The sequence below is a fragment of the Halteromyces radiatus genome, assembly GCF_025201355.1.
Source record: "Halteromyces radiatus strain CBS 162.75 chromosome Unknown BX664scaffold_8, whole genome shotgun sequence".
In the NCBI taxonomy this organism is placed as follows: domain Eukaryota; kingdom Fungi; phylum Mucoromycota; class Mucoromycetes; order Mucorales; family Cunninghamellaceae; genus Halteromyces; species Halteromyces radiatus.
Window position 1 is genome coordinate 89,419 of NW_026251694.1, and position 22,442 is coordinate 111,860.

Here is a 22,442-nt window from a genome sequence, read left to right on the forward strand (position 1 = left end):
CTTTTTTTTTTTTGACTTTTATTCCATAGTATGGTAATAGTAGTTTTTAAATTCCTTCTAATATTATTTGGTATATTAATCCTTTTATTCTAATATTATTATTATTATTATTATTTTTCTTTTTTAAAAAAAATGTAGATTCAAGTTGGTGACATTGTAAGTAAGGAACAAAGGTTTATTGTTTAAATAATTAACATATTCCGCCTTTTTTTTTTCTCTCACTCTTTATGTTTATAGATTCCTGATGGTACACTTCAATATGTTCCATACACTCCTAATGAAGATTTAAAGGCCTGTCCTCTGTAAGTAAATAAAGAAATGAAACAATCTTTTTTTTTTAATTTTTTTTTTGTTTTTTTTTTTTTTTTTGCAATATCATTTTTTTTTAGTCCTCAACCTTATAAAATTCATCAACAACTTAAAGGAAAAAAAGTGGTTTTATTTGCTATTCCTGGACCTTTTACACCAGCTTGTTCTAATACCCATGTACCAGGTTATATCAATTCAATCGATGCTCTTCAAGCAAAAGGGGTTAGTGATGTGATTTGTCTGTCAGTGACGGATGGATTTGTCATGAATGCATTTGGTAAAATCAGTGGGGTTAAGGATAAAATGATCATGGCTGGTGATGGTAGTGCTGAATTCTCAAAGGCTCTTGGTTTGGATCAAGACTTGACTAAGAATGGTATGGGCATCCGATCCAAACGTTTTGCTATTGTCGTGGATGATTTAGTGGTGAAATATATTGGTGTTGAACCTGCTCGTGGAGTAACTGTATCTGGTGCTGAAGCTGTGCTTGCCAAGTTATAGATTATTTAGATTTCTCCTTTTTTTTTTTTTTTTTATGAAATTGTTTGAATAAAAAAAAAATCAAATTTTTTTATTTTATATGATCCAAAATTATACCCATCGGAAATGGAAAAACAAATATACCTCCTGTAAGGAGAATCAATGTGGAAGCAATAATAAACTTGATGATAATTTCTCTGTAGGTTCCTTTTTACTTTGATTAGAAAGACAAAGTTGAATCCAAGCTATAGAAACAAATGCCATTTCTAAAACCAAAGCGATGACCATCATATATTTAAGATTGCCTGTTAAAAAAAGAGAAGTGTCCAAATAAGACCAAATGGTATGACTTTGAATCATATTTGTTTTTTGATCAAAAGAAATACAAAACAACCAACTAAGAGCCAATCCTAAAGGCATAAGGAATTGACATAAAAGGTCCAAAGCCGTTCGCCAGAATTGTGTCAATTCACTATGATGATCTTGGCTAGTCAATAAAAAAAACGATTGGTTCCCTATCAAAAGAAATAATGGACAGATGATGGATGCTTGAGCTGCCACCAATGTAGCAATCAATCTTCGGTCCTGGATGATTGCTTGTCTAAACTCTTCTGTCTGTGTTGAATGATCGTGTAACAACGAAAACAGTGGAATCGTTTCTTTACTATATCGACCAAGAGACGTGATGATGATCAGAATAGATAAAATCAAAACAAATGTTCTTATCCAATGAATCACTATATGTATTCTATTATTTTGTTCCATCATTTCTATATACAAAGAAAAACTCAAATAACACTTGTAGATAAAATGAAAAAGAAAATATTCTTATTCTTATTCTTATTATTTTTTTTTTTTTTAAAAAAAAAAGACCCGGTTGATATTTTGATTTACTTTATTCACATATTTGACAGACAAGATTCTTTATTCCACCTTCAACCGTTTGATTCAAAGTAGATGGAATTGTGATATAGCCTTTTTTGGACATGCATAGTGAAAAATCAATCAATAGAAAAAAAGTATTCAATAAAAAAAGAAAAATGAATATGCGGATCGTGTCATTGTAAGTGCTTTATTTTTGAAAAATAATATATAAAAGGAGAAAAGGACTATTAAAGTAAGAAACTAAATCACTAAAGCATGTATGGAGAATTAACTATGGATTATACGGAGGATGTCCAGTATTCTTGTGAGGAGATGTAGGATGATTCAAATAAGGTTGCTGTTGTTGATTTTGTGGTTGATTAAGATGTTGAGGAGAATACTGTGGATGATAGTTTTGTTGTACCATTGGTTGAGGTTGAGGTTGATTTTGATTCCCATGTGCTGGAAGTGTCACACCGGTAGCTTGACTCTAATTAAAAAAAAAAAAAATTGAGTATTATAACCCTCTTTCAGTATTAAAATAAGACAATTACCAATAATCCCATTAATTGTTGAATTTGATTTTGTCCTTGTCCTAGTGGTAATTGTTGTTGTTGAGAGGGAATAGTGCTTGTTCCAGTATATCCAGATGGTTGTGATTGTTGCTGTTGAGTAAAACTTGGCACCGTATATCCAGATGGTTGTGATAGTTGCGGTTGTTGTTGAGCAAGGTTTGGTACTGTATACCCAGATGATTGTGGTTGTTGTTGCAATGGTTGTTGTTGAGCTGTATTCTGAACATTTTGGAGTTGAGCTAATAATGCAAGTAACTATATATATATATATATATATAAATCATATCAAAAAAAAAAAATCAATTTCGATTATATTCTTCATATTCTTGATATTTATTACCTGTTGAGCTTTTTGTGCGTTGGTCATATTGCTTGATTCCTATCATTTAAAAATAATACACCATTTTCAATATACCATCATCATCATAAAGAGCCAAATCTTATTTTTTTTTTTTACTGATTGAATAGAGTGAGGTGGCGGTGGAGCACTTGATGGTGATGGGTAATGATGTTGATGATGATCTGTGCGTTCTCTATCTTGACGATAATCATTTCTTTCACGATGATGTCTTGTATCTTGGCGTCGAAATCTATCGGCACGGTGAGAAGGTGAAGTATCTCGTTGTCTAATAAGATGAAATGAAATACAATAAATAAATTTTACCTTTTTTTTTTTTTAATTATTACCTTGGCGGTTGATCCCAAAAGTAGGTCACATCCCAAATACCATTTTTGTAGCTTTGCTTGTGAGTGGCAGTAGCAGCTCGGACAGCATCACGGGAATCATAAAATTCTACCAGCCGTTGCCTAGAATAAAATAATAATAATAATAAGTAACATAATTTAGCATTAATAAACTATTTCTTTTCTGGTTTACCATCGTTCTGTATTTTCAGTATATGTTTTGAATGCAGGAGTTCGAATAACTTTGACATCACCAAACTTTTTGAAATATTCATATAATTCACTATCAACAAGAGAAGATTGACTTCCATTCAAGGATAATAATAATGTGCCCTAATAATAATAAAAAAAAAAAAACATCAAATTCAATATGTCATTCACTATATATATATATATATTCATACTTGATTTTTTGTTTCATCACATTTGATGACTCGAAGATCATCCTTTGGTAGAGAATAATGGATATCCAAATTTCTATCCTTAATTTTGATATTATCACAATCTGCTTTGGCACGTTCAGCTGATCGTAAATCATACTATCAAAAAAAAAAAAAAAAAAAAAAAAAAAAAGAAAGAAAGAAAGAAAGAAGAATCATTATTGGATTGCTCACAAAAACAAAAAATGATACTTACATAATGAACAAAGGCAAGTCCTCTGGTTTCAACTTTGTTGTATATTTCCTTAATGTCTCCATATGGACCAAACACATTCCAAATCTCTTCTGGTGTGGTATCAAACTAAAAAAAAAATGTGATGAAAGAATATATATATATAGTAAGTTATCATAAGTATTATTATTATTATTAAGAGAAAAAAAAAATACCTGTATATTCCTAACAAATAAGGTCCGGCAAGGTTTTTCTTCATCTCTAGGATCCATTCGACCATGACCATGTCTTTGATGTAAACCTATAACATATCAAATCAACCAGTATATACATCAAAGTAATAATAATAATAAAAATAAAAAAGAATTGAGAAATAGAGACAATCAAAAAAATATAGACAAATATAAAAAAGACAATGTGATAAAAGAAAGAAAAAAGGTAAATTGATAATTTTCAAGCAAGAGGAAAGGACAAAGAAAATAAAATAAAAATAAAATAAAATAAAGAAAAGACTATGAACATTTGTTTCTTTTTTTTTTTTCTTCTTCTTCTTCTTTTGCTTTACCATATGGATCATTGTTACGTCTACTTCGAGGGTCACGATGACCTCTGCGTATTGGGCCACCTGATGCTCCACTCAAACCTATACCACTACTACTACCACCACTTCCACTAGCATTATTCCCATTGTTGGAATAAGGATTCAAGTAAGTATTGTATCTGCCTCCTTCTTCCATACTCTCTACTGTACAATTGTATATAAATATATGAAGATAAAAAGAAAAGAAAAGGAAAAAAAAAAATCGAAGATAGAGAGAAAAAAACAGAAAAAAGAGAGAGAGAGTGAGAAAAATAAAAAAAAGGCCCAAGCACCCACACAAAAGTGAAAAAAAAAAAAAGATGACAGCATGAGATTTCGTTCCCCGATTGAATTCACTTGAAACAAAACGAATACAAAGAATGGATAAAATAAAAAAAAACGATATTTAATATAATAATTATAAGTAAAAAAAAAAATGATAAACTAATAGTAAAAAAAAAAAAAAAACATTTTGTCTAGTCTATCGCCTATTTTCCTTGAATTCTTTTTCTTTCCATAAATTCAGTTTGGCACGGAAAAGTTGTTGATATCGAGCTGCGCGATCATCTGTGGCAAAATGGAATGGCTAATGATACAAAAATATCAATGAATTCAGTCTTTCTTTTTTTTTTCTTTTTTTTTTTTTTTTTACCTTCACCTGCACTGAATGATGATGATGTTTACTTCTTTTTTGTTCAGATAATCGATTATCTTGACCATCATTATGTTGTTCACCCTATAAAAATTGAATGGAATCCATCAAAATCCATCCCTACAATTCTATGAGAAACACTTACCTCCAAAGCAGTAGATAATGTTCGTTTTCCAAGTCGACTTGTATATGAATCATCACTCTTTTCTTTCTTGATTCTTGTTCCATCCAATAAATCCTTTGATTCATACTGTGGGGTTTCAGATCGATGGTGTAATCTACGGTATCCTTTTGTAGAACTTGATACACTAGATTGATCATCAACATTGAAACAATAATGGCTATTTTTTTTAAAAAAAAAAGTTAGTATCCATATAATGAATAGAGATGGTAAAGATCTTACATATATATATATATATATATATATATATACAATACCTACCTTGAATTGGTTGATCGTTCACGCGTTAATAAATGTGGTGATTTTGGTTTTGTTAGACGTGTTGTATGACTCATAGTATTTTCACTCTATCAAAAAAAAAAAAAAAAAAAAAAAAAAAAAAAAGTTCATATCGATATTATATAGAGAAAGAAAGAGAGCCACTTGGATTACCTGTGAGGAACGTTGATTGTAAGTTTTGGATCCATTTCCCAATTCCTTTTCGAATAATTTAACACGCGCGGCCAGGGGAATATATACATCTTCTGGGGTCATTTCACTACGGATATCATCAATGGCATTGATCTTGGTGGTGGATCGAAATTGTGGGATCCTAGATGAACTTGTTCGTTTCTAGTCAAATAATCAAATAAAAAGGGAAAAAAAAAAAGTTAAATCCAATCAATCTATTCTTTTTTCCTCTTTCTACAAAAGGCATCACTTACCACTACACCACCTGATTTTGTTTTATGTAATTTGGCATCGTGATCGGTGAGAGAATGTAATCTGCTTTGATACGATGCTGTTGCAAGCATATAATGAGGAAGTTCGCCACGACGCTGATGTTGTTGTTGTTCAATAGATGTAGGATGGATTCGATTTGATTTTTGTCGTTTTGGATATTGGGATGTTGTACTCTTATGTTTAGGATGAAGTGATTGTGTGTCATCATTGTTGTTATTAGATCCATTCATATCAGTCGATGAAGAGTCATTTGTTGATGATTGATGAATATTATCCTTCTTCAATGTTGCTTGCTCTGTGGATGGAGGTGATGATGATGATGATGATGCCAAGTGAGCTGAGCTTCGTACAATATTAGTTTGTCCATTATCTCGAGTAAAAAGAGGACTGTGATGTTGATGAATAGGTGTTTGCTGCTTATCGGAAGGCTTGTAGGAAGAATTGCTGTAAACAGGACTTCGATAGGTAGTTGGGGCTTGAGGTGGACGCGGAGGAGTTGAAGTAGGTGGTTCATTATCATGTTTAGCATCACTCAATGGAGTAGCCTTAAAATCATCAAGAGAGTTGGAAGGTCGACGAGAAACTAGGTCATCATGTATTGGACTGGATTCATACAATTGCGTTTTTGCAGGAGACTTACTGAACAAAGGCGTAGAAGAACTATTCATAAGATGATTGGCGTTTTTCATTGGTGAAGTGATGTATTTCTTTGAAGTAAAATCATGTTCCAATGGGCTTTTGTTGTTGTATTTTTCGGCCAAAGGACTATATTTGAGAGGAGATGTTCGACTAGTGATATTACTTTCAGTGTTTGAATTCTTGTAAGGTGATATTGTTTTCAGAGAAGAGGAACCAGCATGAGAATTATTGATGGTCTTGTAGGAAGATTTCAAAGGAGATAAGCTGTTGGTATTTTCATTCAAATTCTTATATGGCGAAACTTTCAAAGAAGTAGATTGACTAGTGAAAGTATCGACGGCCTTATAAGGTGAAATTTTCAGAGGAGAAGATACGTTGTAACTATCAACATAAGAAGATGCTTCCACAGGAGATATGTTGTTTTTATTGTTGTTGTTGATAGGACTAAGATATGAAGAAGGTTCTGTTTTCCTAATAGGAGAAAAGATGGTATTGGAGATGGAAGATGGATTAGTTTTGTTGTTGTTGTTGTTGTTGGATTCCAATGGTGTTGTAGTTGGCGTCTTTTTTTGTAATTGTCGTCCAGGTGAAGGTTCAGTTGCACGTTTTGTCGAAGATAATAAATCAGTAGTCCAATCCAAAGTACGTCGTTGAGGAGGCAATGGGGTTCGGAGATCATCAAAGTTAGGAGGGGGGGACTCGCAACTGAGAGTTGTAAAATGATCAGAATAACGGTGACCAGATAATGATGGACTATCAAATAAGTTTAATGGACTATTTGAATTAACATTATGAAGTCTACTAGGTGAATGTAAATAGTTCATAATAATATAAAAAAAATAAAAAAAACAAAGAAAGAAAGAAAAAGAAAAAGAAAAAGAAAAACACCTGCTCCTAATTTTTTTTTTTTTTTTTTTTTTTTGTTTCTTGTTGAAAATCAAGTACCGTGTTTCAAAGGCCGATTTGATTTGAACGTATTCATGGTCAAGATGGAAATCATTCATTCATTATTATTATCTAGTAATCATTTCTCTAATTCAAACTTTTATAAAAAGGAATAAATTCAAACATATGACAAGTTTTAAAATTGTTATTAAGGATGTGTGATTAAATTATATTGTAATGGATAAAAGTATTGATATATATACTTCTTTTTTAGTTTACATATAAACTTAACAATCAAGGGTCAAAATGCAAGATATATAAGGAGACAGAGAGAGATTTTTTTTTTTTACTTTGTCATTTGAGTGGATCCCTTATTGTCAATTGATTTGAATAGCCAAAATTCATTCAATTTTTTTTAAAAACCCAGTCTGAACTTTTTGTTTTTATTTTAATTCTCTTCTTTTTTTTTTTTATTATTATTATTATTGCTGTTCTTTCAATTGGGAAAAATAAAAATAAAAAAAAAAAGAATAGTTGTTTGGCTATTACATAACAACTTTTCAAATGAATCCAAAAAACTCTTCAGATATACCAACTATCAATGGTAATGTATCCTCAACTGTTTGGAGACCAGTTCCTCCAAGTGTCACTATCTTAAATGAATCAACTCCTCTTCTATCTCAACAACAACGTACTATCTCATTATCTAATGATACTTTACAAAGACGAAAGGAACGACTTGGTGTTATTCTTTTGGGTCTTTCTGCATTGTCTTTTACTGCCATGTCTGCTTGTGTCAAACTATCTAGTGAAAAATCATTTGGTTCTTTTGAAATTGTATTTGCAAGATCTATTGTACAACTATTCTTATCTTTGGTGACATGTGGTATAGGGAAGATCAATCCTTTGGGTAATATTGGTATTCGTCGTTGGTTATTATTTCGTGCACTTGTCATGTCTATTGGTCTTTCTCTCTTTTTTTATAGTTTGACAACTTTACCCTTATTGGATGCTACAGGTATGAATTGAACTCTTTTTTATATGATTAAAAAAAAATTAACTTTCTATCTATAGTTTTATTCAGTTTAGGACCTGTATTTACTTCTATTATTGCATCCATTGCCCTTGATGAACGATTTACCAGTTTGGATACTCTATGTTCTATATCATGTCTTGTTGGTGTGGTATTTGTGACAAAGCCAGGATTATTCTTTACTTTCAACTTGGTCCCAGAAAAAACATCTCATTTTGGTATTGAATGTGCTCTTCTTGGTGCTATCATGTCTGCCATGTCCTACATCACTGTTCGTAAGGTAGGGAAAAACATTCATTTTTTGGTCCATTCGGTTTATTTTGGTGCCATATCAACATTCATCAGTCCTCCAGGTTTATTTCTTTTCCAAAAACTATATCTTCCTTCCGATTGGATTCCTGTTGCTTACTTGTTATTAGTCGGTGTCTTTGCATTTATTGGACAATGCTTATTAAATAAAGGGTAACATATATATATAAATAGATGGATGAATAATATGACTCAATTCATCCCATTTATTATTATTATTATTATTATTAGGCTCAAATTGGCACCTACTGGGATTGGTATCTTCACTTGTGGCTCCGACATTCTCTTTGCATGGATGGCAGGGTCCTTCTTTTTCCAGGAATATTCAGATAGTCATACGATCTTCGGCTCCTTTATCATCATGACAATGACTACTCTACTAGGATTACAAAAGTTGAAACATCGGACGAATCGGGTAGTAACCAATCAAGCAGCAAGGAAACGACAATCTCGTGAAAGATTACCCACATCAATGACCACTTCATAAATAATACCCCTCTCTTTTATATACTGTTATTATACATAGTTGTTTTTATTTTCCCTTATTCCCCATTTTGCATTCTTTAAATAAAGTGATCTTTGTTATTCGTTTACTTTTTGATATCTTCTAAGTAATGGATGATCTCTAGATATGAAGCAGTGACACCAATGTTATAAAGACGATATCACCCTATTTTTATGAGAAACGATGATTAATAGTTCATTTTTATAGATTATTCATATAGCGATTTGAAATGTTATTATTATTATTATTATTCCTTTGGTTGAGGAGGGAAAAAGTATGATATGAATTTATTAAAGTAACGAGGACCATCATCTGTTAGATAAGGATATTGCTCAAACCTTTTGGTTACTGTAATCCGATTACTCCTTTTCGGTTGCAAACCTACATTTGAAATATCATCTTAATAACTAGGGCATAAAAAGTAGAGCACTATAAAATAAAAAAAAATTTATTACTTTTGGCATGAAGAAAAAAAAAATACTACAATAAGCTAGAAGGATATAAAAAAAAAAACAAAGAGGGAGATGAACTAAATAAAAGAATATATAATATTAAACTTCGTCTTCGTTTTCATCATCTTGTTCATCCATTTCCATGACTTGGTATATTCTATTTTTGGAAGCCACAGCCAATATCCGTCGTTTTTCACGTCCATTGGTGCCCATAATTACATCTTCCATATTCAGTAGTTGCGTATACCTTGATGTAACATTATCCTACAAATATCATGATATAAACATCATATACATGCACTGATGAAAATATTTTTTTTCTATTAATGACTTACTAAGGATTGATATTGTGGTGATGAGGTCATAAAAGGAATGGTGACATCCAATGGAACAAAAGACAGGTTTCCAAATTCGATTGCTGCCAAGTAACTACACCCATAGTATGGACCATCATTTGTTGTTGCCGTTGATGATGATGTATTTCGACATTGTTGAAGAATAAGAGCCAGCTCCTTATCATCCATGAATTCTATATCCGATACACACCATCTTTGACCGAGGTTGATCACACAGCTTTCCTTGGCAACCCATTCGTTACGGAGGGCAAAGTTTACAGAATGTAAATGACTTTGTTTGTGTTTTTCCTTCCAGATGATCCGTACAATGACAACTAATATAGGGAATATGCATATAGAATTAGAAAAAGACAAAGAAAGAAAAAAAAAAAAAAACCTAGTCAAGTATACCTTGGTCATTGCCACAAAAGCCCTTTTTAACAAAAGCATAATAATGTTCCATCTTTGCCTATAAATTAATATAAAGTAAGCATCAGTTATTTCAAATCAAAGATCTGCTGTTTTTCAATCTTTTTTTTTCTTTTCTTTACTTTGCTTTCAATCAATCTCGCTGCTTCATTTCGTCCAGGTGTTTCATTCGAAAAAGTGTGTAAAGATTTGTCAGCATTGATGGTAGGCGATAAATCCAAATGGATGGTATCCAACGGTGTGATCAGATGAGACATTGTATTTGCCGGTTCCTCCAAGATCGTCTTACAGTGTTTGGCCATGTCATTGTATGCGGATCGAAGTGAACGCGTGATATTGGAAGAGGACACATCATTTTTAATTGTCTGCGGTTCATCTATAAGTAGATATTAGTAATCATCGAACGTTGAATAATAAAATCATTTTTTACCTATTTCCATTGTGAGCGGTGAGTTTTGGTCGATATCATCAAAATAACATGCCAAGCTATCAAAGCCAAAATCTTTCAACAAGTAGTCCACAATGAGGTTCGGATTTTGATATAGGGGACCAGATGGATTGTTCATATAATCGGTCTGACCTTGATCTGCTATTTTTTGTACCACTATAATTCACCAAAATTAAAAATAATATATAAGATAATATATCAAAGATACTAGAAACATTCTCTCCACCTTTTATTTCAATTGCTTACCGCGGACGATCCATTTGATAAACTCTTCGAATCTTCGGGATGCCTTTCCAGTATCTTGTAAAAGTTGTTGAGTTATCCATAGATAATGTCTAGTGAGTTCAATGGCAGTAGTGATAGTGTCCGAGCATAAAAGATCACTATATCTTTCCGTCCTACGAAGAGAAGAATTAAAAAAAAAAAAAGGTAAGAATAGCGAAGTAGGAACAAAATATGATGCTCATTCCTTGATCATACCATAATCCATATCCATGTAGTTGACTGAGGTTCAATAAGAGACGTTCAGATGCTGGTTGAAGATATTCAATAATGATGCGTTGTATTCTTGAGTAACTATGTAAAGATTTTGTTTCCCATTGTGTTGCTTTCTATGTATCAAAAAAAAAAAAAAAAAAAAATGGATCAATAATCCGTCAGTGATTTGTTCTTCCCTTATTTCTTACCTGCTGCGTCATTTCTTCACTAAAGTATTCTGGTAAGGCACCATTCAAATTTCCAGTCACGAGCAAACCCAACAGTTCAATGTGAGGTAAAGGTAAAAGTTCACCTATGATCACCACACGAGATGAATAAGTATCCCATATTTGTCCTGTTTATTTTCACTTACTATTGCCTTGTTTTACAATGTCAGAGATTCTTTCCACGTTCCTTTTGGCCAAAGTTGCGTAAACAGTACGATGAGCTTCCAAAGCTTTTGTACATTGATGAATATACTGAAGTAAATAATTGATTTGACGTTCGATTGTCGCTACATTGCATAATGGGAGTTTTTTTGATTGTAAGAACTGACTGTTCAATGTCACCATTTCATAATTGGCTGTGCCAGTATGTTGTATCAGGATTTGAATCGTAGAATCATTTTGAGATAAGCTGATGTTTTTAATGGATCCTTTCTAGATAAAATGAAGTTAAAAAAAAAGAATTCATTTACGAATATCCTTTTATATATAGAGAGTCTTACTGAAATTTGTTGAGTACAGCGGATTGTTCCAATATGATACCCGGCATTGAGACTATAGTAATACAAATCCGATATAAAAATATATATATATATCATTACCCACAATTTCCTTTCTTTCAACAATTACCTGAGGTGCAAAGATGAATTTCGATCGCCAATGAGTAGCAATGAATGTTTTTTATCCAGACAAGTAGGTGGAGATGGAAGCTGTGTATCTTTTGATTTTATATGTCTTGCATATAGAGTCAAAGATCTATATCGAAAATGAAAAGTTAGCATCAGTTAATATATCTTTGTTATTCAACATACACTGGTTCTTCGGGTGGCACCATGCTCAGGGCAGGTAGATGGCTTTGCATGTCAAAAGCGGTTGGATCAAATCCAGGCTAACAGTAATCAAATATATATAAGTATTCAGAATAGTAGACACTAAAATAAGAATGAGCACAAAACACCATCACTTACGACAATAACAGTAGGTAGATCAGGAGAGTAATCAATCCATAGAAGAGAGGATATACCATCAGCAGGATTTGATACACAATCGCAAGGAGGCCAACAAAGGATAAAGTTTGGTATAAATTTAATTGCACTAACTTGATAAATAGTACCATCAAGACAACCAACAACGAATTCTTGACCTATACCATAAGAGTTCAAAAAAAAAAAAAAAAGGATGAGTGACGGATCGATGACAATATAAAAGATAGAATATTAAAGTTGATATTACCATTCGGATGCCAAGCGATTGCTGTCACTTTTGACTTCAAGTCAGAAAAAGTCCAGATAGATACTGTAGTAGCACGACATAACGATATAGAATTGTCCTGGTAAACAAGAACACATAGATCATTGGAAGGACTCCAGGTAATCGAAGTGACTGTTTGATTCAGAATGGTGGATTCAAAGAGTGGAAAAGCGGTTGATTTAGGATCATCAGGAAACATAATACATTACTAACATGAAATAATAAAAGAGCAAAGGAAGAAAAGAAAAAAAGAAAAGAAAAAAATCACGAAAAAAAAATATAAAAGGCTTCGGGGAACGAATATCATCTCCATGAAAAAGACTCTGCAGGTGAATCCCAAAGATCTCACAGTTGACACATACATAATTCACAATACACAATACACATCATATACATCATACGCACATAGACAATATACATATATACACAATACACAAGAATAAAAAAAAAACCTAACCGGATTTCAGCAAGTTCATCCCAATGAATCATCCTCATAAAATAAACCCAAGGTAGACGTCTCGCATTCTGCATATAATGAATAAAATGTAGTTTATTATGAACTAATCACAATAAAATAAAAAAAAAAAAGACAGAGAGAGAGAGATGGCTAAATCAATATTGTCCACCGATCCATACATATTATGAGTTTTATATTACCGAGTATATTATTTCTTCTTGGAGACACCGACAGTTCTACCACGACGACCAGTAGTCTTGGTATGTTGACCACGGACACGGAGACCCCAGTAGTGACGGAGACCACGATGAACACGAATCTTCTTCATACGTTCCAAATCTTCACGCATCTTGGTATCCAATACGTTAGAGATAACTTGAGAATACTTGCCATCGATGATATCCTTTTGTCTGTTGAGGAACCAGTTGGGAATCTTGTATTGAGCAGGGTTTTGCAAGATGGTCACAATACGTTCCAATTCTTCATTGGTCAATTCACCAGCACGCTTGTTCAAATCCACATCGGCCTTCTTGCATGCAACATTAGCAAATCGACGACCCACACCCTTCACTGAAGTCAAAGCAATCGTGATCTTGTCCTTACCGTCCACATTAGTATTAAGAAGACGAATAATGTGCTGGAATTGATTCCGTTCAGGAACTACGAGCGACTATATTTTTTTTAAAAAAAAAAAAAAAAAAAAAAAAGATCAGCAATGACAATGGTTTTTCGACATGACATTGGGCTGGGAATCGTTTTTTCATTCGTGTATCCGTCCGTCCATCCATCCATTCATTCATCCATCCATCTATCTCTCTATCTATTTTCATCTGTCGTCGAACTTAAAAAACGATTCCTTCTTCCAATCCATATAGTTCGTTGTTTGATCGTAAAAGATATATTCCATTACCATATTAAGAATATGAGAAAGGGAAGGAAGGATTACATTTCAAGATTACCCCGCTTATTTTTGACACAATGAAGGTTGTGTTGAGGGGAAGTGGTGGTTCAAACTCAGATAAGTGCATAATATTTATTTATTCGATACGACAAAAACCAGTGGATGGATCACGTTCTAATCTAACTTTTCCTGTAACTAAACTATTGAGTACAACTAAAATATCATCAAAACTATCAAAAGGAATAAAAGGAATAGATTCACGATGACAATGGATTTCCAGATCACGACCTTTTCTTGCAAATAGGACATCAGCATGTTTGGCTGCAGAGATGTCAGAAATCCCATCACCACAAAAGATGAAGATGGTATCAGATGAAGAATTTTCTCGAGCTTGTTGAAGAGCTAAAAAAAAAAAAAAAAAATTAAAAACTAAAATTAAAAAAAACAAGTATATCATCCATGACTGACCAATGAGAACACGATTACAACTTTCAGGATGATCCTCTTTTTTTTTTCATTTACCTTTAGATTTATCATTTCCATAAGGACTGTCATCATGCCATTGGACATTCCAATTTCGGCCATCGATATGCACATCATTACTGATAATCTTGATATCCTTGGCATCGTTTTCACCCAAAAACTTAATCATCATTCTTTCTAATAAAGGATAAAGTCCACTAAACAAGATGATTTTAGTATTATCACTTCTTTTTTTTTTCTCTAATTATTTTACCTGCTGACTACCGTAATAGGAATATCATTGTTTTGACAGTATTTGTGAAACTCTGGAAAACCACGATCAACACGAGCCTCTACAAAACGAATGTATCATCAAATGTTCAACAAACCAGAGAGAAAAAAAAAATTTTTTAGTATCAAAGATAACACGAAAAAAAAAAATTCAAATTTACTGTCGAGATGATCAGTCCAAGCCTCTTCCATTGTCATTGTAACAGAATCCCACATTGACTTGACACCATCTCTACAAAAATAAAAATAAAAAAAAGGAATGAGAATCATATAACTAAACCCCAAAGACAAAGTTTCATGTACCTATAAGTCAGTTGACCATTTAGAATGGCTTTATCTAACTGTTTTCTTTTTTCAGAACCTAACGATCGCGGATCATCTATCAAGAGTACACCAGTATCTAATACAATAATAAAAAAAAATGGTTAGTAAACTAGAAAATTTTTTCAAAAAGTTCTTACCATCATAACATAATGTGCCGTCAAAATCAGAGAATACATGTACTTTCACAGAAACTGGAGAGCTTGTAGCCATGTCAAAAAAAAAAAAAAAAAGGAGAAGAGAAGGAGAAATCCGATCGAATCGATTTAAATTTTTATCTGGGCCTCAGAAAAAAAAAGGATATGCATTACCAAACAAAAAAAAGACACGTAAGAAAAGAGTGAGGCTGAGAGAAAGACTCTATAATAGGTAATATTCCACGAAACAATAATAGTAACCTTGATCGAAAGGAGTATCTTTATTATATAAAAAAAAATGGCTTAGACCAAACCAGTCTGAGTGTGTGTGTGTGTGTGTGTGAATGAAAAGGAGAAGATATTATTTTAAAATGGGTAACTTTATCAACATATGTATGATTGGAGAGGAAAAGAGAGAGAGAGAGAGAGGGAGAGGGAGGAAGTGATGAAAAGGAGTAAACTACTAATAGTGTGAAGAAGAACAATAATAAATAAATAAATAAATAAAATAAAATAAAAATGTATAAGTAAAAGAATAAAGAAAAACTATATAATATGATGAACTAAACGGATGATTTGGATCAGTTTCTATCCAGAGCCCACAACACCTTTTGGAGATTGATGTAACCACATAGAATCATCAGAGTTTTCCCGTTTCACATTATTTGTTGCCTTTTCAGAAAAGTCCAAAGAAAGTTGCCAGTTGGGGTTTCTATTAGGCGCTACACCAGTATCATCTGTGTCAGAGTCTGCAGCAAGTTGATTGGTGATCATTGATTCATTTTGACTAGTTCGCTTTTCTTCAGATGTATGTGACATTGCCATAGAATTGAAAGTGGTATCTCGGTGAGAAAGAGAGAGAGCATCACCTGAATAACGTTCATTTCGATCATTATCCACATTGACTATAGTATGCATTGTTGAATCATTGGTATGTGTTGGTTGTTGCTGACATTGATGACAGTGACGACATTGAGAATTTTCATCTTCTGATAAAATAGGTTCCATGATAGCAGCTCCAGGACCAGAACGTGGTTGAGTATGATTGTTACCAACAGGTCGATAAGGTGGTAAATGGGTAGTATCATCAATCATACTTTCAGTTGGATCCATAGTCATACCTTTTGATCTTCTGCCTTGATAATTGGGTGAAGAGACAAGTGTAGCCGTTGATGGGGTAGAAGAAGCTACTGAATTATTATGATGCATAGTTTCTGATGGTGGAGGAGGTAAAGGACCCAATTGGTAAGTAGCACTTGCTGGATAGGGTGAATTAATAGACACACCAACAGATTTTGTATATTGTAAATAATCACTTGATGCTTGAGATGCTTGAGTCATCATGGGTGGTGAACCTGGATAACCATCGAGTTGCTTGCCATTGGAGAGAAAATCATTGGTAGGGTTTTGCATTCCTTGAGAAGTACTACCTTGAGGTTTGGGATGGAAAATCAACATGACCAAGAACCAAACGATTAATGTACTAATGTTAACTAGAAGAGACAAAAAAAAAATATGAATCAGAATGTCATATTAAAAAAAAGGAGAAAATGATCAACTTACTGTTGCAGATTAAGAAATCGGCCGAGAATTTATGTGCATTCAAAGTCTTTCTTCCAGTCAAACCATCGGCACTGAGAATAATGAAGGCAATAGCGTCAATAAATAAGACCACTGTCAAAATAAGGTTCAATTCTTGGAAATAACGTATCTTGTGTGTAATGGATCGTGCATTGTTGGAGTCACGAGAATTGTTCAACAATTTTCGGAAACGAAAGTGAGACACAACACCCAAACAGGCCACAAAAAAGATTTCTAATATATATATAATAGGTCAATACTCTAGATAATTTTATTTTATTATGTTTTAGGACTTACCAAAACCGTATACTAATTCAGGCATGATTTCTTTATAAGTAGGATCATAGATTTCACGAGAGAAATTGTATTGTAAAACAGGGAAGATGATGATACTGACAAAAGTCCTAAAAAAAAAAAAAAAAAAAATTACAATAAAAAAAAAATGAGTATGACATTTCATTGATGAAGATGATATTGATATACCAAATAATATAGAATAAAAATTCACGACTACTCATGAAGCTAGCTTTGGCCACCGAGTTTGCAAGATAATTCCAAAAGCATTGTAATAATAAGAGTGTACCACTAAATAAGATAAAATAAAAAGTAAATATCATAAAAATCATTTTCCTTTTTGATTGATTGAATATTACGTTTGTAAGGATAGACCAATACATAGACTATAATCTAAGGAGAGAGAGAGAGAAAGAAGGGATGAGTTTCTTGTTTTAAAAAAAGAAGAAAAAAAAAAAAGAAACTTTACTTGTAGGTACCACGAGTTCTTGATCTGCTTTTGTCCACATCATTTCTGGCTTGGTAAAAATATGTCCAAATACACTAGCAAATCCTTCTTCATACTTGATTTTACAAGATGTGACATCTGTGAAATATTATTTGGTTAGTAAAGTTGTTTTATCTTTTTCTTTTTTTTTTATTATTTTACCATAATATAACTGGAAAGGTATCATGACTAATATTAGAGCTGTTACTACACTTTTCAATTCACCTTGACGAAACCGATGAGGATGAAGACATCTAAATCTATCCAATTTCCATACTCGATATAAGAACCAGACTGATAAATAGGCCAAAGAGACCATACGTTCTATAAAAAAGGATTCATTAGTAATAAGAATAAGTATTAAATAAGTATATTCTTACGTAAAAAACTAAAGTCGCTTAGATGAGTCATGAGATGAATAAAAGTATAAAGAAAAAGAAAGAAAAAAAGAAAGAAAGGAAGAAGAAAAAAAAAAAAAGAAGAAGAAGAAACGGTAAAACTAGAAAGGAAAAGGATCAAGTGTGGGTTTTATTGATGTAAAAAGTAGAATAAGACAATAGGAGTTCATTATCATAAGGGAGATATTGATTGAATGTATAAACGAAAGGAGAGGTAAAAGGGGAGGAGGGAGAGGGGAAAAAAAAAAAGACGATGGTGAAAAAAGTAGTTAAAGAAAGTGAAAGGAGAAAGAGCCAAAGAAAGAAAGAAAAAAAAAAGAGGAAAGGAAAAAAGAAAAAAGATCAATGCATTCATTGTTTTTTAAGGAGCGCGATAAAATCGGATATGCTTATGTTTAGACTCACCCGCCATTTGAAATATATTTTCAACTAAAAAGCATATTTAACTGTTTTCTATGATATATCCCATTCTTTAAATCAAAAAGTCCTCGTGTAGCATATTATATATATATATATGTATAAATAAAAAATAAAAAAAAAGAAAAGGTAAAGGGATAAGTTTATTTTTTTTTCTTTATCCTATTATATCTACTATTTCATTCACTGGATTCTTTTTTTCTTTAAAGTTAATGAAAAAACTTATCAACTAAAAAAAAAAAATAATGATATGAATGATGTCAAAAAAAAAAAAAAAAATTGAACGATAAAATAAAATAAGATGATTGAGAGAGAGAGAGGAGAAATCATATATTATAGAAAACCGGATAAATAACTAAAATGACTTTTTTTCAACAAAGTCCTCGTGTTAATCATCATAGCAACATACAAAAAGAGAATAAACTTTTTTTAAAAATCCGAATAAAAAACATAGATAATAAATGAAAAAATATTATATAAGGGATAAGGGAGACATTTTTTTCAACTTTATCCTTGTTATCAAAGGAGGTTTTTTTTTTTTCTTTTCTCTGATACTTAAAACAATGAAAAATATCACTCTGTTCATCCCCATGGAGAAATCATTTTTAATCCCAATTAGGTAACCTGCATGAAACTAAAGAAAGAAAGAAAGAAAGAAAGAAAGAAAGAAAGAGAGAGAGAAAGAAAAGAAAATATTATATATATATATATATATATATATATTTAACAATATTCTTTTGTTGTATGATTTTATTTTATTTCGCTTGGATAGAACATGTTGTACCTTTCTCCCCCTTCAACAATCACCATCATCATCATCCTCTATCACCCTAGAACGGAGATTACAAGAATAGATTTTCAAAGCGAAAAAAAAAAAAAAAATTGAAAGAGATGAGGAAGAAAAGAAAGGGGGGAATAGATGAACAACGATTGATAGACAAAACAATTAGATATGACAGACCCTTACTTATCAACTACTATATTTCTTTTTTCCCCTTGATTGGCTTATCATTTTCTTTTATTACAAGTGAATTCATCAAATACCTCACAATCAAATATATTTTTTTAGAAAAAAAAAAAGATTTTATAGGCAATGAAAAAAAAAAAAAGGTTTACTCCTTTTTCATTTGATTGATGATAATAAAATATATGTAGGATTACATTGCCTGAAATTGAAAAAAAAAAGTAATCATCCATCTTTATCTAAAAGGGAGATCAATGAAAATAACAGATTATATAGATTGTTGCTGCGTTTCATAAGGATGTAGTGCATATCGCATTGATTTTCCAATGCATATTGAATTTTATCAAAATAAAATCATCCATTTTCGATTACACCAAAAAAAAAAAATAATAGTTTTATCTCTTCTATTTTAATCATCCATATTTGGTCAGACTCGGGTCAGGGTTAGGATAGATAGAATGAATGTATTTTTTCAAGGGATACACCAAACCATACGAAAGGATGACATATCACACCCTTTTTTTTTTCTTATATATATATATATATATATTATCATTGACATACAAAGGTGATACAGACAAGAGCATGACGATTTCCTTTTTGGGATATGACGGGAAAAGAATCCATGATGATCGCACATTTTAGATAGATATAAATATATAAATAACTTTTTTTTTAAAAGGTGATGACAAGTCAAGTAGCACTTCATTAGCTTCTTCTTTGAAGTAATAGGGTAGCACAAATATGCGCCACTCTTTTTTTTTTTTCTTATCATCAACAAAAAAGTGTATGATGTGAGAAAATAACAATCATGCAAAAGATGAATTACCAATATGGTGGATGGTTGTGGAGGAAACATAAATAATAAACATCATTTATCCATTCACATTTTTTTTTATTTCTCTCTTTTATTTTTTTTTTATTTTGTTTTCATTTTTATCATTAAAGAATGGATATTGCTGAAATCTTAGATGGTGAACTATCATCCATGTTTCAACAACCAAAAAGACATCGATGTAAATGGTTTGGATGTTCAAAATCCTTCAGTAAGTTCATCATTTGTTATCATCCTATAAACACTGATTTCATTCATTTTATAGATCGTCCTTCTGATGCCGATCGTCATTATCGAACACATACAAATGATAGGCAAGTCCATTCAATCTTATTTTTACTACTATGATTACTTATATATTTTTTTATAAGACCTTATCAATGCGACTTTAGAAACTGTGGTAAAAGATTCATTCAGGTACAAGCCAAAGATTTTCAATCCCGATCACCATGGCAATCTGTCCAGTATATAAATAAAATGGACAAAAAGGAAAAACTGACTGAATTTTTTTTTTTTTTTTGATATCTTGTTCATTGTATTTGTAGAGATCTGCATTAACTGTTCATTTGAGAACACACTCAGGAGAAAGACCTCACGCGTGTGAATTTAATAATTGTGGTAAAAGTTTTAGTGATAGCAGCTCTTTAGCTCGTCATAGGTAAGAAGAATCTTTTTTTTTTTCTCATGATAAGGATGAATTTTATAAGAATATTTAATGCCTTTTTTTTTTTTTTTTGATCTCTTATCGTATAGACGGATTCATACTGGTAATCGACCTTATAGATGCCAGGAAGCAGGTTGCTCAAAAAGGTAAGTTGGGACGGGGGTCACTCAGTAAACAAGAATGACGATGATGATGATGATGATTGATTGATTGATTGATTTTTTCCATTCTTGTCTACTAGTTACTCCAAGAAAAAGACTTTGGTTCATCATCATCGACTTTGTCATTCATCATCACGATCATTAGTACCATTCTCATCATCATCATCAACAACAACAACAACAACAACATCATCAGTATCATCACATAACAAAACTTCATTTTCTTCCACTACTTCATCCTTCCCTTATTGATGATCTACTATATATCATCATTTTTTTTTTCTGTAGACTCCTTAGTTTCCTGTTTTATACGATATTTCATTCAAGTAAATTTGCATTATGAAATAGCAACCGATCATTTTGAGAAAAAAAAAACACCTGACGATGTTCGTCCTACGTTTGACAAACAAAACTATATATACAAAAGATCGAATAAAGGCGGATGATTAAAACAAGTGTGTGAGAAAATAAAGTTGGTCTTCTGTTGGTTGGTTAGTTAGTATGGATTTTTTTTTTTTTGTCTACACGTCATAGTTCAATACTTGAATTAAAAAAAAAAAAGCTATCATATCATTTGCTATTACGAAGATCATACCCTTTATCCGTAGCAAAACCTAGTTTTGTTTGTTTTGTTTTTTTCTTCCCATCAACCACGTGTAATATATTTGTCTCCTTTTTTAGGTCCAATTATTATTTTATTTGATAAAAAAAAGTATCCAAAAAGAAAGAGATAAGTTTGTGATATTTTTAATAATAATAATAAAAGAAGTGATATCAATATATGAACAGACTAATAAAAGAGGTACAAAGAATAATGAATATAATACAAGAGAAATAGGAAGAGAAAAAAAAGAAAAGTAAGGGAATCAAAGGTAAAGAAAAAAACATCACACTGTGCCCGGCATAAATGTGAAAATAACAATATATATATATATATATATAAAAATAAGGCGGAGGGGAATAACTAAATAAATCCAAGTGAGAATCGACGTTTCTTGCCTATCTTGAAAGATAATATGTTATTATTGTTGTTGGTATTGCTTTGATAGTTGCTATATTCTATGCAAGTAGTATCATAGTTCATAAATGATACAGAGTTGGGTTTCTTGGGACACATCCTAAAAAAGTGAAATAGATAAAGAGTGTTAGACTCACGACATATTTTTTTTTTATCAATAATTCTTCTCCCAACAATATATATATATAACTTACATGGAGTAATGTCCTTTCTGACCACAATGAATACAGCGTCCGTCCGACATTATAAAGAGATTAGGTATAAAGGTTTTGATAAGGAATAATAGATAGTTGGAGTGATAGATAAATAATAAGAAAGAAAAGAAAGAAAAGAAGAAATTAAAACTGCGGACGCTTTTTTTATATAGGTTTGAAAAATCCAGCAGAAAAAAAAAAAAAAAAAAAAAC

The 22,442-nt window shown here is 31.8% G+C and overlaps 12 protein-coding genes across 12 annotated transcripts; 3 read left to right on the plus strand and 9 right to left on the minus strand.

The window, feature by feature from the left end:
* The first annotated feature begins 13 nt into the window (after window positions 1–13).
* BX664DRAFT_285235 (Redoxin) lies at window positions 14–826 on the plus strand. Its single transcript, XM_051541666.1, has 4 exons — window positions 14–33; window positions 139–156; window positions 238–302; window positions 390–826. Exons 1-4 carry the CDS (start codon window positions 31–33, stop codon window positions 808–810), a joined length of 507 nt encoding a protein of 168 aa, XP_051396854.1. The 5' UTR covers window positions 14–30; the 3' UTR covers window positions 811–826.
* A 209-nt stretch (window positions 827–1,035) lies between these two features.
* Window positions 1,036–1,524, minus strand: BX664DRAFT_249231 (uncharacterized protein; the record flags this gene model as incomplete). Its single annotated transcript, XM_051540275.1, has 1 exon — window positions 1,036–1,524. A coding segment is annotated over one exon (489 nt), but the record flags the coding sequence as incomplete, so codon positions are not given.
* A 312-nt stretch (window positions 1,525–1,836) lies between these two features.
* BX664DRAFT_340098 (uncharacterized protein) lies at window positions 1,837–4,349 on the minus strand. Its single transcript, XM_051546753.1, has 10 exons — window positions 4,090–4,349; window positions 3,740–3,825; window positions 3,549–3,653; window positions 3,317–3,451; window positions 3,106–3,245; window positions 2,916–3,035; window positions 2,686–2,854; window positions 2,569–2,607; window positions 2,208–2,483; window positions 1,837–2,143 (listed from the first exon to the last, which is right to left on the minus strand). Exons 1-10 carry the CDS (start codon window positions 4,259–4,261, stop codon window positions 1,946–1,948), a joined length of 1,440 nt encoding a protein of 479 aa, XP_051396856.1. The 5' UTR covers window positions 4,262–4,349; the 3' UTR covers window positions 1,837–1,945.
* A 208-nt stretch (window positions 4,350–4,557) lies between these two features.
* BX664DRAFT_340100 (uncharacterized protein) lies at window positions 4,558–7,185 on the minus strand. The gene is made up of 6 exons (XM_051546754.1): window positions 5,642–7,185; window positions 5,370–5,549; window positions 5,199–5,284; window positions 4,902–5,097; window positions 4,757–4,840; window positions 4,558–4,690 (listed from the first exon to the last, which is right to left on the minus strand). The coding sequence occupies exons 1-6, from the start codon at window positions 7,121–7,123 to the stop codon at window positions 4,586–4,588; spliced, it is 2,133 nt and encodes a 710-aa protein (XP_051396857.1). The 5' UTR covers window positions 7,124–7,185; the 3' UTR covers window positions 4,558–4,585.
* Window positions 7,186–7,664: 479 nt separating this feature from the next.
* Window positions 7,665–9,112, plus strand: BX664DRAFT_340102 (uncharacterized protein). Its single transcript, XM_051546755.1, has 3 exons — window positions 7,665–8,202; window positions 8,259–8,679; window positions 8,758–9,112. Exons 1-3 carry the CDS (start codon window positions 7,749–7,751, stop codon window positions 9,011–9,013), a joined length of 1,131 nt encoding a protein of 376 aa, XP_051396858.1. The 5' UTR covers window positions 7,665–7,748; the 3' UTR covers window positions 9,014–9,112.
* A 1,009-nt stretch (window positions 9,113–10,121) lies between these two features.
* BX664DRAFT_191670 (anaphase-promoting complex, cyclosome, subunit 4-domain-containing protein) lies at window positions 10,122–12,161 on the minus strand. The gene is made up of 8 exons (XM_051540073.1): window positions 11,900–12,161; window positions 11,546–11,831; window positions 11,382–11,485; window positions 11,176–11,306; window positions 10,942–11,093; window positions 10,678–10,851; window positions 10,230–10,623; window positions 10,122–10,153 (listed from the first exon to the last, which is right to left on the minus strand). Exons 1-7 carry the CDS (start codon window positions 11,993–11,995, stop codon window positions 10,316–10,318), a joined length of 1,251 nt encoding a protein of 416 aa, XP_051396859.1. The 5' UTR covers window positions 11,996–12,161; the 3' UTR covers window positions 10,122–10,153; window positions 10,230–10,315.
* Window positions 12,162–12,195: 34 nt separating this feature from the next.
* BX664DRAFT_268239 (uncharacterized protein) lies at window positions 12,196–12,846 on the minus strand (the record flags this gene model as incomplete). The annotated part of the gene is made up of 3 exons (XM_051540986.1): window positions 12,196–12,285; window positions 12,365–12,540; window positions 12,630–12,846. 3 exons carry the CDS (start codon window positions 12,844–12,846, stop codon window positions 12,196–12,198), a joined length of 483 nt encoding a protein of 160 aa, XP_051396860.1.
* A 93-nt stretch (window positions 12,847–12,939) lies between these two features.
* On the minus strand, window positions 12,940–14,044 carry BX664DRAFT_301939 (40S ribosomal protein S18). The gene is made up of 2 exons (XM_051542409.1): window positions 14,015–14,044; window positions 12,940–13,774 (listed from the first exon to the last, which is right to left on the minus strand). Exons 1-2 carry the CDS (start codon window positions 14,015–14,017, stop codon window positions 13,313–13,315), a joined length of 465 nt encoding a protein of 154 aa, XP_051396861.1. The 5' UTR covers window positions 14,018–14,044; the 3' UTR covers window positions 12,940–13,312.
* Window positions 14,040–15,303, minus strand: BX664DRAFT_340113 (HAD-like domain-containing protein). Its single transcript, XM_051546756.1, has 6 exons — window positions 15,220–15,303; window positions 15,062–15,158; window positions 14,920–14,990; window positions 14,742–14,820; window positions 14,528–14,685; window positions 14,040–14,407 (listed from the first exon to the last, which is right to left on the minus strand). The coding sequence occupies exons 1-6, from the start codon at window positions 15,290–15,292 to the stop codon at window positions 14,142–14,144; spliced, it is 744 nt and encodes a 247-aa protein (XP_051396862.1). The 5' UTR covers window positions 15,293–15,303; the 3' UTR covers window positions 14,040–14,141.
* A 406-nt stretch (window positions 15,304–15,709) lies between these two features.
* Window positions 15,710–18,264, minus strand: BX664DRAFT_285247 (uncharacterized protein). Its single transcript, XM_051541667.1, has 8 exons — window positions 17,959–18,264; window positions 17,741–17,902; window positions 17,561–17,677; window positions 17,451–17,484; window positions 17,281–17,382; window positions 17,095–17,201; window positions 16,780–17,031; window positions 15,710–16,709 (listed from the first exon to the last, which is right to left on the minus strand). Exons 1-8 carry the CDS (start codon window positions 17,987–17,989, stop codon window positions 15,805–15,807), a joined length of 1,710 nt encoding a protein of 569 aa, XP_051396863.1. The 5' UTR covers window positions 17,990–18,264; the 3' UTR covers window positions 15,710–15,804.
* A 1,999-nt stretch (window positions 18,265–20,263) lies between these two features.
* BX664DRAFT_340120 (uncharacterized protein) lies at window positions 20,264–21,543 on the plus strand. The gene is made up of 6 exons (XM_051546757.1): window positions 20,264–20,403; window positions 20,458–20,506; window positions 20,564–20,609; window positions 20,738–20,850; window positions 20,946–21,002; window positions 21,098–21,543. The coding sequence occupies exons 1-6, from the start codon at window positions 20,307–20,309 to the stop codon at window positions 21,267–21,269; spliced, it is 534 nt and encodes a 177-aa protein (XP_051396864.1). The 5' UTR covers window positions 20,264–20,306; the 3' UTR covers window positions 21,270–21,543.
* Window positions 21,544–21,981: 438 nt separating this feature from the next.
* BX664DRAFT_352476 (uncharacterized protein) lies at window positions 21,982–22,279 on the minus strand (the record flags this gene model as incomplete). The annotated part of the gene is made up of 2 exons (XM_051547678.1): window positions 21,982–22,135; window positions 22,230–22,279. The coding sequence occupies 2 exons, from the start codon at window positions 22,277–22,279 to the stop codon at window positions 21,982–21,984; spliced, it is 204 nt and encodes a 67-aa protein (XP_051396865.1).
* Window positions 22,280–22,442: the final 163 nt, after the last annotated feature.

Excerpts from the sequence above, each read along its gene's own strand:
- BX664DRAFT_285235 (XM_051541666.1), top strand. Across the intron at positions 303-389 it reads GATTTAAAGGCCTGTCCTCT|TCCTCAACCTTATAAAATTC; the intron begins GTAAGTAAATAA and ends ATTTTTTTTTAG.
- BX664DRAFT_340098 (XM_051546753.1), bottom strand. The coding sequence starts at position 4,261 with ATGGAAGAAGGAGGCAGATACAATACTTACTTGAATCCTTATTCCAAC. Across the intron at positions 3,246-3,316 it reads GTGATGAAACAAAAAATCAA|GGCACATTATTATTATCCTT; the intron begins GTATGAATATAT and ends TATTATTATTAG. Across the intron at positions 2,484-2,568 it reads ACGCACAAAAAGCTCAACAG|TTACTTGCATTATTAGCTCA; the intron begins GTAATAAATATC and ends ATATATATATAG.
- BX664DRAFT_340100 (XM_051546754.1), bottom strand. The coding sequence starts at position 7,123 with ATGAACTATTTACATTCACCTAGTAGACTTCATAATGTTAATTCAAAT. Across the intron at positions 5,550-5,641 it reads CAAAATCAGGTGGTGTAGTG|AAACGAACAAGTTCATCTAG; the intron begins GTAAGTGATGCC and ends TTATTTGACTAG. Across the intron at positions 4,691-4,756 it reads ATCATTCAGTGCAGGTGAAG|CCATTCCATTTTGCCACAGA; the intron begins GTAAAAAAAAAA and ends TTGTATCATTAG.
- BX664DRAFT_340102 (XM_051546755.1), top strand. The coding sequence starts at position 7,749 with ATGAATCCAAAAAACTCTTCAGATATACCAACTATCAATGGTAATGTA. Across the intron at positions 8,203-8,258 it reads ACCCTTATTGGATGCTACAG|TTTTATTCAGTTTAGGACCT; the intron begins GTATGAATTGAA and ends TTCTATCTATAG. Across the intron at positions 8,680-8,757 it reads CAATGCTTATTAAATAAAGG|GCTCAAATTGGCACCTACTG; the intron begins GTAACATATATA and ends TATTATTATTAG.
- BX664DRAFT_191670 (XM_051540073.1), bottom strand. The coding sequence starts at position 11,995 with ATGATATATATATATATTTTTATATCGGATTTGTATTACTATAGTCTC. Across the intron at positions 11,832-11,899 it reads GCTGTACTCAACAAATTTCA|AAAGGATCCATTAAAAACAT; the intron begins GTAAGACTCTCT and ends CATTTTATCTAG. Across the intron at positions 11,094-11,175 it reads CTACATGGATATGGATTATG|GACGGAAAGATATAGTGATC; the intron begins GTATGATCAAGG and ends TTCTCTTCGTAG.
- BX664DRAFT_340113 (XM_051546756.1), bottom strand. The coding sequence starts at position 15,292 with ATGGCTACAAGCTCTCCAGTTTCTGTGAAAGTACATGTATTCTCTGAT. Across the intron at positions 15,159-15,219 it reads CGGCACATTATGTTATGATG|ATACTGGTGTACTCTTGATA; the intron begins GTAAGAACTTTT and ends TTATTGTATTAG. Across the intron at positions 14,991-15,061 it reads AATGGTCAACTGACTTATAG|AGATGGTGTCAAGTCAATGT; the intron begins GTACATGAAACT and ends TTATTTTTGTAG.
- BX664DRAFT_285247 (XM_051541667.1), bottom strand. The coding sequence starts at position 17,989 with ATGACTCATCTAAGCGACTTTAGTTTTTTAC. Across the intron at positions 17,485-17,560 it reads AGAACTCGTGGTACCTACAA|ATTATAGTCTATGTATTGGT; the intron begins GTAAAGTTTCTT and ends CTCTCTCCTTAG. Across the intron at positions 17,202-17,280 it reads TTTTTATTCTATATTATTTG|GACTTTTGTCAGTATCATCA; the intron begins GTATATCAATAT and ends TTTTTTTTTTAG.
- BX664DRAFT_340120 (XM_051546757.1), top strand. The coding sequence starts at position 20,307 with ATGGATATTGCTGAAATCTTAGATGGTGAACTATCATCCATGTTTCAA. Across the intron at positions 20,507-20,563 it reads CGAACACATACAAATGATAG|ACCTTATCAATGCGACTTTA; the intron begins GCAAGTCCATTC and ends TTTTTTTATAAG. Across the intron at positions 21,003-21,097 it reads GAAGCAGGTTGCTCAAAAAG|TTACTCCAAGAAAAAGACTT; the intron begins GTAAGTTGGGAC and ends CTTGTCTACTAG.